Genomic DNA, 17,483 nt, shown 5'->3' with positions numbered 1-17,483 from the left:
TACGTAGATCACAATGTAAACTTAAAAGTTAAATAATTTAAATTTTCAGTTATTAAAATTTATAAAAAGCTAATATTTAGAAAATATATATTGAAAGGAATATATCAAAATCCCATAAGAATATTTTTTTTCATTTAAATCGATGAGAAATTATAGTCAAAGCTTCACAATAAAATTCAAAAGTTCTAATTAGAAAGAACATATGAAAACGGGGGAATAAGGTAAGGATTTATGAAAAGCTATTATATTTTACTTCCTCCGTTCGAATATACTTGCTACATTACAGTTATTAATATTATCAATCATTTAAGCTTATTTTATGTATTGCTGCTACTCTTTAAGAAAAAATATAGTCAAGTAGGATCTTGTTTGAATCGTCTAATTGTATATTTTCATAATATTAACTTTTTATAATTTTTAATGTGTAATTTAATATATAAATGATGAAAATAACATATTAAATTACGATAAAAAGTCAAATATAACAACTTTACTTAGACTGAGGAAATACTTCCATACCTTAGAGATATAAAGCTCAGGAAGCTAGAAAAAAAAACTTTTATGTGGTACTTCACAGTAAGAAAATAGTGGAAACAAATCAGGGCAAAGCCCAAAAAAGATCAGTACTGAAACCGTATCTTTTCTTCTTATAATCTGAACACCTTTGCTTTGAAAAATCAAATTTTCAACTTACAATCTTTTCTCTTTCTTGGCTGGTTTTTTTTCTCTCATTTATGAAACAACATTTATTAGCTATAAATAATATCGTATTGACTTCAAACTTCAACCCTTTTTTCAATAGTACTTAAGATTAGTTGTCTTTTTTTGTGTATTAAAAGCTAGGTTATTGGAAAAAAGTATTGAGTATTTTCTTCGAGTAATATTTTCGATTTGATTCCCACTTATATCTCATCTTCCTTTAACCGACCCTACTCTATTATCATAAAATTTATTGGAAGAAAAAAAGCAGAAAAGGGTATTAATTAATAACATGATGAATTCATGTGAAGAAGGACCCTCATCTAAATTGAGTTATGAAGATCAACTGCATGTTCTTGCTGTGGATGATAATATTGTTGATCGTAAGCTCATTGAAAAATTGCTTAAGACCTCCTCTTTTAAAGGTAATATCTATGCTTGTTTCATATTCTTTTTTCTTTTTCTTGCTCTTTCTTTCAAGTATGCCTAAATTATGTAGTAAAATATAATTCAATTTTTTTATTTATTTATTTTACGCTACTTTTGTTAAATTATGATTCTCTAATGGTTGTATTTTGTTAAATCATGACAATTATATTTTCAAATATCAGAAACCGATTGAGTATAAAACATATTATAAGATTACGTACAATTATTAACTCAAGCACATGATTATAGTTCCATAAATATTTGATTGAAACTATCTTTAAAATCCAACTTAATAAAAACTCGAGTAGTAGTGATAGGTAAACATTATTAGAGTTGTTTATAACAATATTACTTTTAATGTGAATACTTAAATGGTATGTGTGCAAAATGAAATTTTACAGCTATATTGAATTTGAGAGAGCATTTTATTGACAAAATAGTTCTCATTATAGAATAATATTTTTTAAAAAAATATTTTATCTCATATATTAACTCTTATCACCAAATTCTCATCTTCACACTTTACAAATTTCGTATTTTGCTTTATAAATTTACTCACCCATAGATGAAATGTAAAATCTAACATAAAAAGACTAAAGCTAAAAACATATGAATATATTTCTTCTTAAGACAAGTAAATACGAAGCTCTCAACAATTTCTTTTCTTATATAGCCTTCATTACTTAACTTTAAAAATTTAAACATTAAACTTTCATGTCGATATTCCTAATTTTCAGAGTCTTGATCAGCAAGACGTACAATTCGAATTATCAAGAGTGTTATCCTTAGGAGTACATTTGCTTCAAATTTGAAATTCAATTTCGAGTCTTATAGACTCATTCCACAATTCATGCTCTAATAACCTACTTTTAAAATTTAAACACGACATAAAATATATGTACCATAATGTATAGATTAATTTGAATAAGATATGTTAACTTTGAGTAAATATATCTTCCATAATTAGAACCTGTATGCTTTATTTCATAATTTACCTTCTCAGATAAGTTAATTGATGTGTATGTTTATTTTTCTTTAGATATCATATCAGATGTTAGACTTTATCCTCATTAAAAATGGTTTATATTGTAGGTTTTGTTTTGACTCTCATTAATTGGTGTAACATTTAATTATCATTATGACTTTGGCATGGAGTATTAAATACCAACATGAAGCCCTTATTGGCTAATAAATTTTTTATTATTATTTAATATGCTGTTGAAGATTAATATATTATTTTGTGGAATGTTTTTATGAAATTGAAAATTTCTAGCCGAGAATCACTAAGGAATAAACCCTTTTATGCCCTTTAATACGTTTTGCAAAGTGTCTTACATGTTCTTGATAGGTACATGTACTTAATTATCTTAATATTAGTTAATTAAATATCATTTTATCTATAGTTATTGATTATTGGTATACTAAATTTGCTAATTCCAACTTGTTTTTAAAAAATTGTTGTAATTTGTTGGTCAATTTTGGGAGAAAGTTTGTGTTTCTAATACCCAATTCACCAACATAATATGTTTGAAATTTTAATGGAATACTAAATTGTTAATAAAATAAAAATATATAATAGGTCAATGAGTTTCTGATATTTTTTAGCCACCTTTGTGTCTTTTTTATTTTTATATATATACCCCTATGATAGAGGTATTTCTACAATAATTGGCTTTAAAGCCAACTATTATATAATTTAATCAAAAAATTTTATGTACTTTAATTTTAAATGTGGAAGGAATGGTGATAACTTAAAACTATTTATTCATTCATGTCACAAAATATCTTATAAAAGTCATTCGCTATTTTTGATCAATATTTTAATTATTTTAGTCATTTTTCAAATCGAAAATATGATAAGTAACAATATTTTTTCGAAATATGTGTTTTTCTCTTAATAACATATCGTAATAATTTTGGATTTGGTGATAGTATGATGAGAATTTGAACACACACGAAATATATAAATAACGCATTTAAGATTGTGTTACATAAATTAGTAGCTCTTGGAGGAAATCCGCCGTAAGGATGACTTGTATGGAGCTAGTGCATGTGATGTACATCATAGTCCACTCCTATGATTTACTTGGATGGCATGAATATGGCGGCCCCTTTTGCAATGATTTTTTCCTCGCTTTTATGCAGGCGGTCTTAATTTCTTTTAATATTTAGCGTTTTTCCGCTAATAAAATCCATTAATTTTCCAAAAAGAAAAACTATGTTTGATGTAATAAAACATTGTATTTCATAAAGCTATTATGAGGGTATTTTAGTATGAGAATTTTTAGATACAGTATCGCTCAAGTGTATTCATTACCTGTTGTTTGGTATGAAATTTGCTTATACAGATACCCTTAAAATATTACATGTCTTATAACACCAGTAACAAAGTAATTTTTATAGCTTGCCTGGATTGAGGGTATTAAGGGAGAAATTGTAATTCAATAAAAGATTAGGGAGATAAATATAGTTTGGATTGAAAGTAAATGTTTAAGCTTGCAATATTTACCTTCAATTAGGGGCCATTACAACACCCCACCCTACCCCACCCCAAGGTAATAATTTCAACAGAAATTGTTTCCTCCATCTCCTCTCTCCTACCAGCAAATCTTAGTTTCTTCTTCCTTAAATATAAGATGTGAATTCTCTCTCCTCCATCTGCATTAGAGCATGTTTTCTTCTGCCAACTTCAATTGCAGCTAATTTAGTATCTTAATACCATATTACTCCATTTGAGATTAATTAAATACTTCGGTATAAATGCCAAACCATAAAAAAATTTATTCCAAGAATTATTTTTCCATTAATATATCCTCCTTTACTATTTCACATGGAAAATTATCTCCCCGGCTTAGTACTAGTAATCTAGGTGACCCCTTACTGTAACTTTACTCTCATGGACCAAATATGAGCAACTTGATCTCAACCCAGCAAAAACCAACACCACCTCCTATCCCCATCGGAACTTGGCTAGCACCACATGCCTATATTAAACTCCAATCCCCATCATCACAATAATCAAACATCGTCGCCGCCACCACCAACACAATAACCAAGCACCGCACCACCACAAACCTCTTCTTGTAACTACGGCAACAGCCACCATCATCTACCGCAACAATCAACTTTAAATAAATGTGAAGATGTAAAATTAAAAACCAAACATTTTAGAAAATAGATTTGAAATTCTTTGAGGTTATTTTGTTTTACGAGAGAAATTGAAAAAAAGGCTAGAAAAAAAAGTAATGAAGAGAGTAGAGAAAGAAAATGATGGATAGAGAACTTGGAACAACCCTTGGGTGATTGGGCTTAGTATGGAAGCAAGTTTAATTCCATTACTATACAATAACACAAAAACTTTCGAGACAATCTCGACCAAGACCAGTTGTTACAATAAACCAAAAACATTACAAAAGTAACTCTTATTATTTCCATTATACAAACTTTTCTCATTTTATATCCTTTCCATTTCAATTTTCATATCAAACACCCTACGTGTGTCCATTACATATTACCTTGTACCCCTAAATTAATTTCTATCAGAATGATATAATTTAGAGTTAAGTGGCGTGTAACATAACAATGTAGTGTACATGTTTGATTTTATTGGTGCAGTAACTACTGCTGAGAATGCAATGAGTGCATTGGAGTATCTAGGAATTGGAGAACAACAACAAAACACCTCTAAGGCAAGATTATCTATATCTCATGTGTATTATGCTATCAAATATATTAATAAAATATATTAGAAAAAGAGTATAATATAATTAATGATTTATGAATGATTATTACTCCTTACAGGCCTCCAAGGTGCACTTAGTTCTCACAGATTACTGTATGCCAGGAATGACTGGCTATGATCTACTCAAGAAGATTAAGGTATAACACATTTATTGTTAGGTTTTTTAGAATCAATTTTGATTCTTTTCATGAATTACAATTGGTTTTGAATTCAGATTTTGCTAGAAATTTAATTAATACACATGTTCTAATTGTTGTTAAAGACTTGAGTAACTGACAAAGGGGAGCAGCTCCAGGTTGGCTGGAGTGTGCGCTACAATTTTCGAGCGCCGCTCGCTCCCCTTGGTCAGCAACTCATTGTTTTTACAATACGGACTTTTTTGGTTTGTCTTGATCTTCCATTTGTTTGATTTCATTCCTATTAATTAGTTGATTCAATATTAAAGCTTTCAACAACCATAGTCTTACTCATGGAATAACTTATTTCTATTAAATCAAATTTATGATTTTTGACTAAATTTAATAAGTTGAAATATTTCCAACGCTAATGATTTTTGTTTTATGATATGTAGGAATCCTCAGAGCTGAAGGAAATGCCTGTTGTTATAATGTCATCTGAGAAAGTCCCAACAAGAATTAACAAGTAATTAGTTTAACAAGTTGATTTATGGTGTCTATATAGATGTTTTAGTGAATAAAACTTGATTTCTACTATGGTCTTTACTTGTTAATCTTTCTGTGTACTTCTAATTTTAAGTGCTAATCACACTTGCAGGTGCTTGGAAGAGGGTGCACAAATGTTCATGTTGAAACCACTTAAACTATCAGATATCAAAAAATTGAAGAATCAAGTTATGAAGCGCAGACATTGAACTAATGTTATTGTTGGACACTTGGATAAGGGTTTATTATATTAAAAGAACCAAAGATGAGGAAAAAAATCAAGAGGGTATACATTTAGCAAGGATATAACAAGGAAGTTAAATACCATGTTAAAAATTTTGTTCTAGGAAAAACATCACTTTTGTTATCCAAATGACAATTCTGCAATATATCAGGCATTTGACCTGGAAAGTTTACATGTATCTAATCAATTAATAACATGTCATTATTTTTATTGGAAAATATAATATATTTTGAGGTATTAACAATAAGCTAAGTTTTTTATTGACTTGATTTTTTAACTTGTAAATAGAGCCAAATATATACATAACATGAATTTTTGGTACGCTACAATTTAATTGCCTACTTTTGTATTAAATGATAGAGACAAATATATAATGTGATGTTTTGGTAGGCTACAATTTAGCCACCAAATTAGCTAATAGTAAGGAAACTACCTATAATTAAGCATATACAATAAAAATTAATTATATACTTTTTCCGTTCTTAATTAAGTTTACACAAAAAATATTCACGGAAATTAAGAAATATATGTACATTTTTAGATAGTGATATACTATTTTATTGAAAAATAAATATGATGGAAGAAAAGTGAGGATCATAAACGTTTAAAAAAATATTAAAAGAAAGTTCGTGGAAAAAATACGAGGATCATAATTAAATTTTTATTTTTATAAAATTAGTGGAAAATATGTGAAGACCATATGCATTATAAAAATATTAAAATGGAAATGAATAAGGTTATTTTTATCCTAAATTTGTGACATAAATAGATTGATTCTTTATTGAAACAACAAATAAAACTCCCCAAAATTGCAAATGGAGACTTCTTTAAGGGAGGAAAGGAGTACAAAATAATCTACTTCCTCGAATATATCCATGATATATTATCTAACACACCAGCATTCAAAGCTAGAAGTTCTCGTATGCTTAGTGTAACACCTCCATAATTAGGTTCAATTTTAAAAAGGATTTTTAAGGAATAATATAAACCAAAGCCTAATCATGGAAGCGAAACCGCCACATCTATCTCTAATAAGAAATAAATGTAAAGCTAAACAATTATAAAATAATTTAATAAAAATTTACAACTAAACAATTCTTACAATTGAGAGTGAAATTTATATTGGGGTATGACTATTAATAAAACTAACTTTCTAGGTGACCCTCACCCCACGATTCCCACGCAATCTACCTGCAAAAATATAAATAAAAAAATAGACAAGGAAAAAACTCCCAAAATCTGAAAATTGAATAATTCCAACTTCAGCCCTTAAAACAATTTATTTTGAAAAGAATTTAAGAAATATAAATTATAATCGAGTTGAAAATAATTTTAGAGGATAATATATAGCTGAGTTAAAAAATCATTTTGTGAAAACAACATAATATCACATAAACCAATTAATATATTTGATATTTAATAATGACAACACATATATCAAATTACTAATTTGAGGGAATGAGAACGCCAGTATGTCGAGATTTTACCCCTATACCTAGGGTGTTCACCAGTGCAAACCCGGATCGGATCGGCCGAAACCGGTTGGACCAGAAGACCGGAATTTGAATCTGCTAAGACCGGAGATATGACCGGTTCCATTTGGGCTGGTCCTTGTCTAACCCGACTTCCTCCCGTTTCGGTCTGTGTTTAGCCCGGTTAGACCGGAAGTAATTTTTGATACCAAAAATAAATTAAGAAATCTAAGATTTTAAAATAATTTAGAAAATTAATTATTATAAATTTAAAATATTTAATTTTAAAAAATTATTTTGTGTTACAAATAAAAAATATAAAGCCCTTTAAATAAGTATATACATAAAAATCGTAAATATTATTCCCCTTCAAAATTACTTTTATATACATCCGGTCTAACCCGGATTTTTCCAAGTTTAGACAGGATCGGAACGGAAACCTGGAATGAAGAATAATTAAGACCCGGAGCTCGAATTGGATGCAACCGGTGCGGTCCAGTATAGGTCCGGTTTCAACCGTTTCTGGTCCGGACCGTCGGTTCGGTCTCATTTTGCACACCCCTACCTATACCTATTTCATCAAAAGGTCGCCACCGCAAATAATTCAAGGCCAACAGAGTAGTCTCAGGTATCCTTACTGTGCACAGCCCTTCTACTTTGATCACAACAATTAGAAGGAAGACCAAATATCGTATCAAGTAGCAGAAATAATAATACATGTCGGTAGTAGACTAACCAAACAGGGCAACTTGTTCATCACCCTTATACTTGGATCACAACAAATATAAGGGCTTCATTTCCCTTGTGTTTCACTTTACGTGATTTAATATATTTTAATAATTAGTCACGAGCACACAAAAATATAATCAAACATACATTATTTAGTTTATTTTGGGATCATAAATTTTACCAACAAAAATATATCTCAATAATATTCAATTGTAATAATCTCATTTTCCAAATCACCATGTCAATATCAATTGGTGGCAACAGGAATTAATATCATAAATATTTTTCTCCGAAATTCAATCGCATTTAAAATCATTTATTAAAATAATAAATAACTTTCATCAAAATAAAAATATTATAATTTAAATATGTAACAATATCGTAGTAAATATCATTTTGAGAAAAGTATAATATCGTATAAAATCACGTTTCCATTTAAACACATTAATTATCACTTAGAACATAATATTAATGGGATGGTCCTAATTAGATGGACATTGAGAATTATCACTTAGCACAACAATTACCTTGTGAAACAAGCCTAGAGTATAAATGTACGCTCCTATCAAACTTCCTTTACGAACTCGACGTTTGAAGTATAATTGTTGTTTGAAATTTGTAGATAGAAAATGTCTGAAGATTGAAAAATACTATAAAGGTTAATAAGAAATTGATAATAATAGATGTAAAGAAAGACTAAGGGTTGATGAAAGAAAAAGAATAAGAAGGAAAGGACAGAAAATTAAAGAAATGAATGAGTTAAAGTGTAAAATGGTTTAATTTATTTATAGTTCTAAAATGTGATAGTTAATAGAATTAGATGAGATAGGAAGAGTGTGAAGAGATGGAGGAATAAGAAAGTTATATTAGTAATGGGAGATGGAAGTTTTAAATTTTGAGATTAACCGTGTAACTTAGTCTTATTTTTAATATATTTTTTTGTTTAAACATGTAATAGGTTTTTTTTAACAAACTTTTTCTTTTTTTTTTATGTTTTTATTTTTTTTATCTTTTTGGATTCTACATTATTAATAATTTATTTTTCTATTTTTATTTCATTTTTAAGGAAAAACATAAACCAAAGCCTAATCATGGGAGTGTTACTACCACATTTATTTCTGATAAGAAATAATTCAATAAAAGTTAACTACCAAACAATGCTTACAACTGAAAGTGAACTTTAAACTGGGACATGACTATTAATAAAATTAATTTTCTAGGTGACCCTTATCCCACGATTCCCATGCCATCAATAACCTGCAAAAATATAAATATAAAAAAAATAAGAGAAAAACTGCCAACATCAGGAAATTGAGTAATTCCAGTCTCATCCAGTAAAACAATTTAGTTTGAAAAGAATTTAAGAAATATAAATTATAATCGAGTTGGAAATAGTTTCAGAAAATATAATATATAGCTAGTTAAAAAATCATTGTGTAAAAACAATATAATATCACATAAACCAATTAATTTATTTGATATTTAATAATGACAACACATATATCCAATTATTAATTTGAAGGAACGAGAATGCCAGTAGGCCGAGGCTTTACCCCTATACAAACTTCATCAAGAGGTCGTCACCCCAAATAATTCAAGGCCAGCAGAGTATTCTCGGGTAGCCCTAGTGTGCACGCCCCTTCTACTTGGATCACAACAAATATAAGGAACACCAGTATCAAGTAGCAGAAATAATAATACCTGTCGGCAGCTATACTAATCAAACACGGCAACCTGCTCATTACCCATATACTTGGATCACGGCAAATATCAGAACTTCATTTCCCTTATGTTTCACTTTACGTGATTTAATATATTTTAATAATTATTCGGGAGCACCCAAACATTTATTTAAACATACATTATTTAGTTTATGTTAGGATCATAAATTTTCCCAACAAAAATATATCTCAATAATATTCAATTGTAATATCATTTTCCAGATCACCACGTCAATATCAATTGGTGGCAAAAAAAATTAATACTTTCTCCGTTCCATGTTAGTTGCAACATTAGGCAAAATGACATTATTTATTCATCACTCTTAATTTGCGATCAGTTTTTAATCTACAAGCTAAAACATAGTAAAGTGAGATCTTCTTTGATTTTGTCTCATTGCAAAGATTATTAATATTAAATTTTTATAATTTTTTATTAAACATAATTAGAGATGTTAAGGATTGAATTAGTGGATTGGACTGCGTTAAAAAGCAAATATTACAAGTAAATTGGAACGAAGGAAGTATCATAAATATTTTTCTCCCAAATTTAATTGCATTTAAAATCATTTATTAAATTAATAATATAACTTTCATCAAAATAATAATATTATAAATTAAATATGTAACAAAATAGCAGTAAATATCATTTTGAGAATAAAAATCATGTTTCCCATCTAAACATATCATTTATCACTTAGCACATAATACTAACGGGATAGTCTTAATTGGATGGACATTGAAAATTATCTTGTGAAAAAGCCTAAAATACAAATGTAAGCTTCTATCAAACTTCCTTTACGAACTTGACGTTTGAAGTATAATTATTGTTTGTAATTTTTAGATAGAGAATGTTTAAAGATTAATAATAAAAAATTGATTTAAATTTATATTGAGAATGAGAGATGGAAGTTTTAAATTTTGAGATTAACCGTATAACTTAGGGTTTTTTTTTTAAAAAAAAATATTTATTTGCTTGTGTTTAAACATGTAACAGTTTTTTTTAACAAACTTTATTTTATTATTTTTTATTTTTGAAATTTTTTTTCTTTAGATTTTACATTATTAATTATTTATTTTTCAATTTTTTTTTGGAATAAGAAAAAAATTTCATTAAACCTGAACAAAACAGTACATAGTACTCTAATCATGAGAACAATTTCCCTATTTTTGCATCAACATGAAAGATGGGCACCCCTTCTAGGAAGGGTTTCCTAAGTTCCACTCTTCATGTGCATAAGGGAACCAGAGCTCCAAGAAAACAAAAGCAGGTAAAGTAGTTAGCTCTATAGTATATTCTATTTACTTATAGTCCAAAAGATTCCTAATTACGACGTTGTATATTAATGCTTTTGATTGGAATATGCAAAACTCTGCTCTTTACTACAAGTTTTACCTGCTTAGTAACCTTACTTACCATAGGGACTTTGAAATTCCAAACCGAGTCATTCCAAGCACACCAGATTTCATACCCAGACTGCATAGAGGAATAGTAGTAATCTTCCTCTTAGTTGTAGTACACTTCCACTTTCGAGATGCAAAATCAACAAGGGAATCACTAGGAATCCTGATACCCAACCATGTTAAAAGGTCTCGAAGACATTGAAAGCTATAGTTACAAGCAAAAAATAGATGAAAGTGAGATTCTGAAATCAAACCTCATAAAGGACATGTGTCAGTAGGGATGAGCTCTAATGCAGCCAGCTTGTCTCTAGACTTCAATCTCTCATTCACCGCTAACCATAATATGAATCGAGCTTTGGGAATGGAATTTCTATTCCATACAAACCCTGCCCAGTCAACTGGCTGCCCAACCCCTAAGAGCTCATGATAGACTTCTTTGATAGAGTAAGAGATATTATGCACCTATTGACCCAGCCTATCGATAAACTTGCATATCTTCTTAAAAGCCCAGCTCGAGTTTATGGGAGCATTAAAGACCCTCCAATTTCCACCCTTGGTATAGACACCATGCACCCATTTGACCCACATGGAGTCAATCATAGAGAATATATGCCATACATGTTTACCCACTGCGACTAGATTCCACACTTCCAGGTTACGAATACCCAGGCCACCCAACTTTTTTGGAGTACAAATCTTAGCCCAATTCATATTTCCAGGGGTATCAGAATCAGCTTTCCCATGCCATAGATATGCTCTACAGATTGTATTCACCTGTTTTAGCACCTTCTTAGGAAACACAAAGATTTGACACCAAAAGTTTGTGATATTCATCAAAACAGAAGAAACAAGTTGTAGTCTAGCTGCATAAGAGAGATTCCGGACTTTCCAAGATCTTATCTTAGTGGTCATTCTAGCAACAAGACGTTCATATTCAACTACAGAAATATGTTTGTGAGAGACCGGAACCCCCAGATAGCAAAAGGCCATAGAACCCAAAGGAATATTACAAGAATCCACTATATACTGTTTCAACGAAGTAGGGATACCTGCAAGATACATGTCAGATTTTGAAGAGTTGGCAACCAAACTAGAGGAGTTTGCAAAAATCCGTAATTTATCTAGAAGGATTCTAACAGAAGCCATGTCACCCCGAAAAAATATCATTAAATCATCCGCAAAGCACAGATGGTTTAGTTTGAGTCTATTGTACCTTGGGTGAAATCTGAAGTTCTCACGATTCCCAGCAACCTTTAGTAATCTAGAAAGATACTCCATGCAAATCAAAAAAATCGAAGGGGACATTGGGTCTCCTTGTCTGATTCCCCTCTTTGATTTAAACCGAGGCATGGGGCTTCCATTTAGAATCAAGAAGAATTGGGCTGAGCTAATACAGGTCATAACAATATTAACAAAGTGGGAAGGGAAATTAAGAGAGATCATCATATTTTTAATAAAATACCTTTCCAAAGTATCACATGTCTTCCTCAAGTTAATCTTTAATAAAGTACTAGGAGGGCAGTGTTTCCGACCATATTGCTTTACAATATCCTGGCACAGAAGTATGTTATGCATAACATTGCGCCCTTCCACAAAGGCACCCTGAGAAGGACTGATAATATGACCAAGAACCAATTTGAGTCTGCTACAAATCAGTTGAGTAATGCATTTATATAGAGTATGACAACAAGCAATTGGTCTATAGTCATCTAGACTGTTAAGGTTAGGGACCTTGGGGATGAGGTGAACAGCAGTAGTGTTCCAAGCCTGGAGAAGCTTCCTATTTCTGAAGAATTGTTGAACAGCCTCAAATACATCATCACCAATAACAGACCAAGCAACTTTATGGAATTTGCTATTGTATCCATCCAGGCCCGGACTTTTTGTGTCAGAGATACTCTATAGCGCATTCCTGATTTCCTCTACTGAGAAGCAAAGAGATAGTTGCTCATGGTGAGAGTTCTCTAACAGAGGCCCTTCTCTAATCATGTTCATGTCGATATGCCTCCGACAGTGAAGATTATTGCACAACAGTTGTTGATAGAAAGAAACAAATGACTCTTGAATCCTTCTAATGTAAGTTACAGGAACCCCATTGTCATTAAGAAGAAGAATTCGATTTACAATTTGCCTTTTTCTAATGCTTTGATGAAAGTAGCGGGAATTCTCATCTTCAAGTTTTAGCCAATTCAATTTTGCTAACTGGCTAAGGTAAGTGCGTTGATCATTCTTAGCCTTCCTAAGCCTATTAGCAGCAGCATACTCTTTTGAGGAGAGTTCTGGATCATAACGGTGTTTATGAAGTTTGTTTTAAGCGTTACGAAGATCATCCTCTGCTTGCATCACCAGAGATTGCAACTGATTAACTTGAAATCTGTCTTTCAAGATAGGTTTCAAGCGTTTGAGCTTTTCCGTAATTTGAAAAGTCCTACAACTCGGAACAGTGTTACCCTAAACTTCGGAGACACTTTCAATAAAACCCTCTTGCTCAGCCCAGTGATTAAAGAACTTAAAAGTCTTCTTGCCCCTGGGATGTTTGATGAACTGAATCAACATAGGTGTATGATCGAACGATCCTTATTATAGGAAAGACACTTTAGCAGTATGGAAGACATCCTCCCAATCTTGATTTCCCAGTACACGATCAATCTTACTAAATACACGAGCTTCCCCACTTCTCTTGTTTGATCAAGTGAAGAAGCAACCATGGAATATCAAATCATGAATACTACAAGTTTCCATACATCGCCGTAGTGGAATAGTTTCCTGTAATCTCACTGCATGACCAGTACATTCATCCAAGCCAGCTAAGCAATTAAAGTCCCCCATGACTAACCAAGGGCCATTAACGTGAAGAGAAATTAATTGTTCAAACAAAACAGATCGATCACTAGCAGTATTATCCCCATAAACAAAAGAGTATAAGGATGCCTCACCTATACTAGGAATAATCTCTAGATGAACAATTTGACTGCTTATGAAAAGAATATTAACAATCATCTTACTACCCTTCCATCCAAAAATGATACGACCACCATGATGATAAGGCAAATTATGAGAGAAACACCAACCAGGGTAGAGATTTTGATATAAATGACCAAGGTTACCCCTCTTCACCTTAGTCTCAAGGAAACTGAACAGGAAATATTATGGGCAACTAGAAATCTAGACAACTCCTTTCGCCGCTTAGCCATATTCAATCCCCTAACATTCCAGCATAAGATGTTATTCATTGGCCATGGATGGGGAAGCCCCCAACGCCTTATTAGAGACTTTATCCACAAGTTCAATACCTTTTGCAACATTATATAGAGCATGAAAGCCATTATCAGTAGCTAAGATACCTGCCAATCCTGATTGAGTCGGAATTAGTGGTGTCACAGGTGGGTCTAGCTGCGCTGATTTGGTTCGAGATTGTAACAGTTGAAAACCCTCATTGTCAACTACTGTTACTTTCTTAGGGGTAAGCGGCATAACAGCTTTACAGTGTTCCTCTATGCGTCCTAGTTGTTCACATTTGTTACACCAAAGAGGCTTCCAATCGTACGTAACAGGTTGCGTTACAAGTTCACCATGTTTATTCTTATAACATAACTCATCAGGAAAATCATTAATTATACTCATGTCTATAAGAACTTTAGCGAAAATTCCCCTAGCCTTGTTAGTTGTAGCTGTGTCAAAGCGTTTAACTTCCCCTAACATGCCAGTTATCTTACCTAGGCTTCTTTCACCCTAATACATTACATCAAGACCTAGAAATCAAGTCCAAATAGGCAAAGTGGACAGTTGTTCTTTTTCATATGACATAGAGGCTACTCACGGTTTGACTATGAACGGCTTTTTATCAAACATGAATCCATTCATATCACATGTCTTTACTATATCCTGTTGTTCTAAGAATCTCACAAGATACACACCTTTGGCCACCATCACAATTTTTTCTATACTAAGATCTTTCCAAATTCTCTTGACATATCCCTCCATCACATGTAAGGGGGGATTAGCACCCAAAACAAAGCATACAACAACAGATTCCCAAAAATGAACCTCATCAACAATACCATCAAAATCAATTATGAAAGGTTTTCGGGATGAAGTTTTACCTACGGGTGGTGGTCCACCATCGGCTGTTTTCAGTGACGGCATAACAGAGGTTGATGGCGTTACAGCAGTCAGACTTCCGGTTACAACTGTCGCCCAACTTGTCCTCTCTTCCTTAGGCTGGTTCACTAGAGTCTCCACGGGGCTCTGTAGCTGCGTTGGAGGGGCTGACTTCAATGGAGGAGTGGTTGTCGGCCTTAAATGCTCTATAACAGTGCCCTTCGATGGCCCCTACTTCACAGGACCAGTTGAACTTCGAGAGGTTGCCTTCGACGGGGAAGAAGACTTTAAAGGACCAGCTGAACTTGGCCAGGAAGGAAGCTGTTCTATCCGTGCATTCTTTCTTAGACGGCCCTTGCTTTTTCCATAACAATGGTGGATGTTCTACAGCGGCACAGTATCGCCCAAAACAATGTTTTCTAAATAGAGAATGAGGAGAGAGTCGTTACTCTTAGTTGGTAACGATATGGCACAAGGAATATCTACTCATACTTATTTTTCTATTTTTATTTCATTTTATTTTATTATTATTATTTTTTTAAAAAAATCTCGCATATTACACTTAGGCTATCATTCAATAAAATGCGCGAAAGCCCTTTTTAAATATGTAAGCAATTTGGTAACGAGATAGTACATGTATGTAGCACACGAACATTATCATGTGCCACTTTCTTTTGGACAAAATGAATATCCATTTCAATGTGTTTAGTACGTTGATGTTGAACATGATTATAAAATATTTAAATTGCACTCACATTATCACAATAAACTAAATTAGGGTTTTAAATGGGACAATATAGCTCTTATAGTAAATTTCTAATCCAACATAAATCAGAAACAATATTAGCAACACTTTTGTATTCTACCTCAGCACTACTATGGAAGAGAATAGGTTTCCACTTAGATGACTAAGAGATTAAATTATAACCCGAGTTAAAGCGACGAATATCAGAACATCCACCCCAATATGTATCTGTATATGAGATAATTCGATTAGTATTCGACTTGTATGAATGAAAACCAAAAGAAAGAGTACCCTGAAGAAAGCATATGATACGCTTAAGAGCACACATATGTTCATTAGTTTGATTCATGTATATGAAGACAAATTTGCTGCACAACATAAGTAATGTTTGGCCAAGTGACTATGGCATGCTAAAGGACACCTTTAAGACTACAGTTTGGATTTAGTGTCAGTAGAAGTGAGAGAGGGACTGCAATTAAAAATTCCGATATGTTTAGTAATATTTGCAGCATATTATTTCTGAGATAAGAAGAGACAATGATTATGGCGAGTAACAATAATATCCAAAAAGAAGCTTAGAGGACTTAGATCCTTTTTAGAAAATTCAGTAGCCAAGAAATTCGTAATTTGCTTATGAAGATAATCAGAAGAAACTATAAGAATAATATCATCCATATACAATAAAATATATGCATTGTTAGAACCATTTTTGTATATAAACAAAGAATGATCTAACTGTGATAAAACCCAAAGGTAGCAGGAAAATAAGCAAATCTTTTTTACTAATCATTCTTTGAGATGACGGTGTAGGAAAGCATTCTTGAAATCCATTTGATGAATGGACCTAGAATTAAAGAGAGTAGTGCTAGCGTTGTTCTAATGGTGGATGGTTTAACCACCGCACTAAAGGTTTCATGAGAAGAAGGAGAGATAGTAGGTGTTGGGCAGGTTGTAGCATTCGATTGGCTAGATTATGACACAAGAATACTTGAGTTGGTATCATCCCAAAAAAAGAGAATAGCAGTGGTAGTGCACCGTTGATGTTCCTATTCCACTAAAGAAGTGGAATCGTTTGGAAGGGAGGAGTTTAGGCTCCTTTTTCGATGTTATGGGGCGGCGATGGAGGTGAGTAAAAGATGGGTAAACCGGGGGTGAATGAGGCAGGTAAATTGAGCGGGAATGATATTTGGCATATTCCCATGTGCGCAGTGGCAGACCCAACATTTTTAAGATGGGGTTGTAAAGTTTTTTTTTTTTCTAGATTCAAATTAACAAATAAAAGATGATACAACATGAGAGGCATACGCATAAGTTAAGAAGATTTTAGAAAGTACTTCAGTAACACATTATAACACTTAATGATAGATCGTCTTCAATCTTTGCTCTCACTTAAAGGCACACCAAGATCTTATGCTTGATCAAATTGAATTTTATTTATTTTATACTTGAATTTAAAATCTAAATTTGAATAATTCAATAATTCAATTAAACATTCCATGTAACATCCCATTGTTTATTATGCTATGATATGCATATTT

At 31.9% G+C, this 17,483-nt stretch overlaps 2 protein-coding genes across 2 annotated transcripts; one reads left to right on the top strand and one right to left on the bottom strand.

Annotated features, from left to right (window-relative positions):
• Positions 1 to 883: 883 nt before the first annotated feature.
• Positions 884 to 5,969, top strand: LOC130800701 (two-component response regulator ARR17-like). Its single transcript, XM_057664295.1, has 5 exons — positions 884 to 1,124; positions 4,744 to 4,817; positions 4,930 to 5,007; positions 5,442 to 5,512; positions 5,645 to 5,969. The coding sequence occupies exons 1-5, from the start codon at positions 992 to 994 to the stop codon at positions 5,739 to 5,741; spliced, it is 453 nt and encodes a 150-aa protein (XP_057520278.1). The 5' UTR covers positions 884 to 991; the 3' UTR covers positions 5,742 to 5,969.
• Positions 5,970 to 11,354: 5,385 nt separating this feature from the next.
• Positions 11,355 to 12,967, bottom strand: LOC130801062 (uncharacterized). The gene is made up of 4 exons (XM_057664821.1): positions 12,831 to 12,967; positions 12,562 to 12,744; positions 11,637 to 12,486; positions 11,355 to 11,561 (listed from the first exon to the last, which is right to left on the bottom strand). The coding sequence occupies exons 1-4, from the start codon at positions 12,965 to 12,967 to the stop codon at positions 11,355 to 11,357; spliced, it is 1,377 nt and encodes a 458-aa protein (XP_057520804.1).
• Between the last annotated feature and the right edge of the window lie 4,516 nt (positions 12,968 to 17,483).

Source organism: Amaranthus tricolor, chromosome 15 (assembly GCF_026212465.1).
Source record: "Amaranthus tricolor cultivar Red isolate AtriRed21 chromosome 15, ASM2621246v1, whole genome shotgun sequence".
In the NCBI taxonomy this organism is placed as follows: Eukaryota; Viridiplantae; Streptophyta; class Magnoliopsida; order Caryophyllales; family Amaranthaceae; genus Amaranthus; species Amaranthus tricolor.
Note: the sequence above shows the minus strand (reverse complement) of the source record. Positions and strands in the feature narration are given on the sequence as shown.

Coding starts and splice junctions, on each gene's coding strand:
- LOC130800701 (XM_057664295.1), top strand. CDS start 992: ATGATGAATTCATGTGAAGAAGGACCCTCATCTAAATTGAGTTATGAA. Junction 1,125..4,743: donor TAAGACCTCCTCTTTTAAAG/GTAATATCTATG, acceptor TTATTGGTGCAG/TAACTACTGCTGAGAATGCA. Junction 5,513..5,644: donor GTCCCAACAAGAATTAACAA/GTAATTAGTTTA, acceptor TCACACTTGCAG/GTGCTTGGAAGAGGGTGCAC.
- LOC130801062 (XM_057664821.1), bottom strand. CDS start 12,967: ATGGATACAATAGCAAATTCCATAAAGTTGCTTGGTCTGTTATTGGTG. Junction 12,487..12,561: donor ACATGTGATACTTTGGAAAG/GTATTTTATTAA, acceptor GACCTGTATTAG/CTCAGCCCAATTCTTCTTGA. Junction 11,562..11,636: donor CCAAGGGTGGAAATTGGAGG/GTCTTTAATGCT, acceptor CTGGGTCAATAG/GTGCATAATATCTCTTACTC.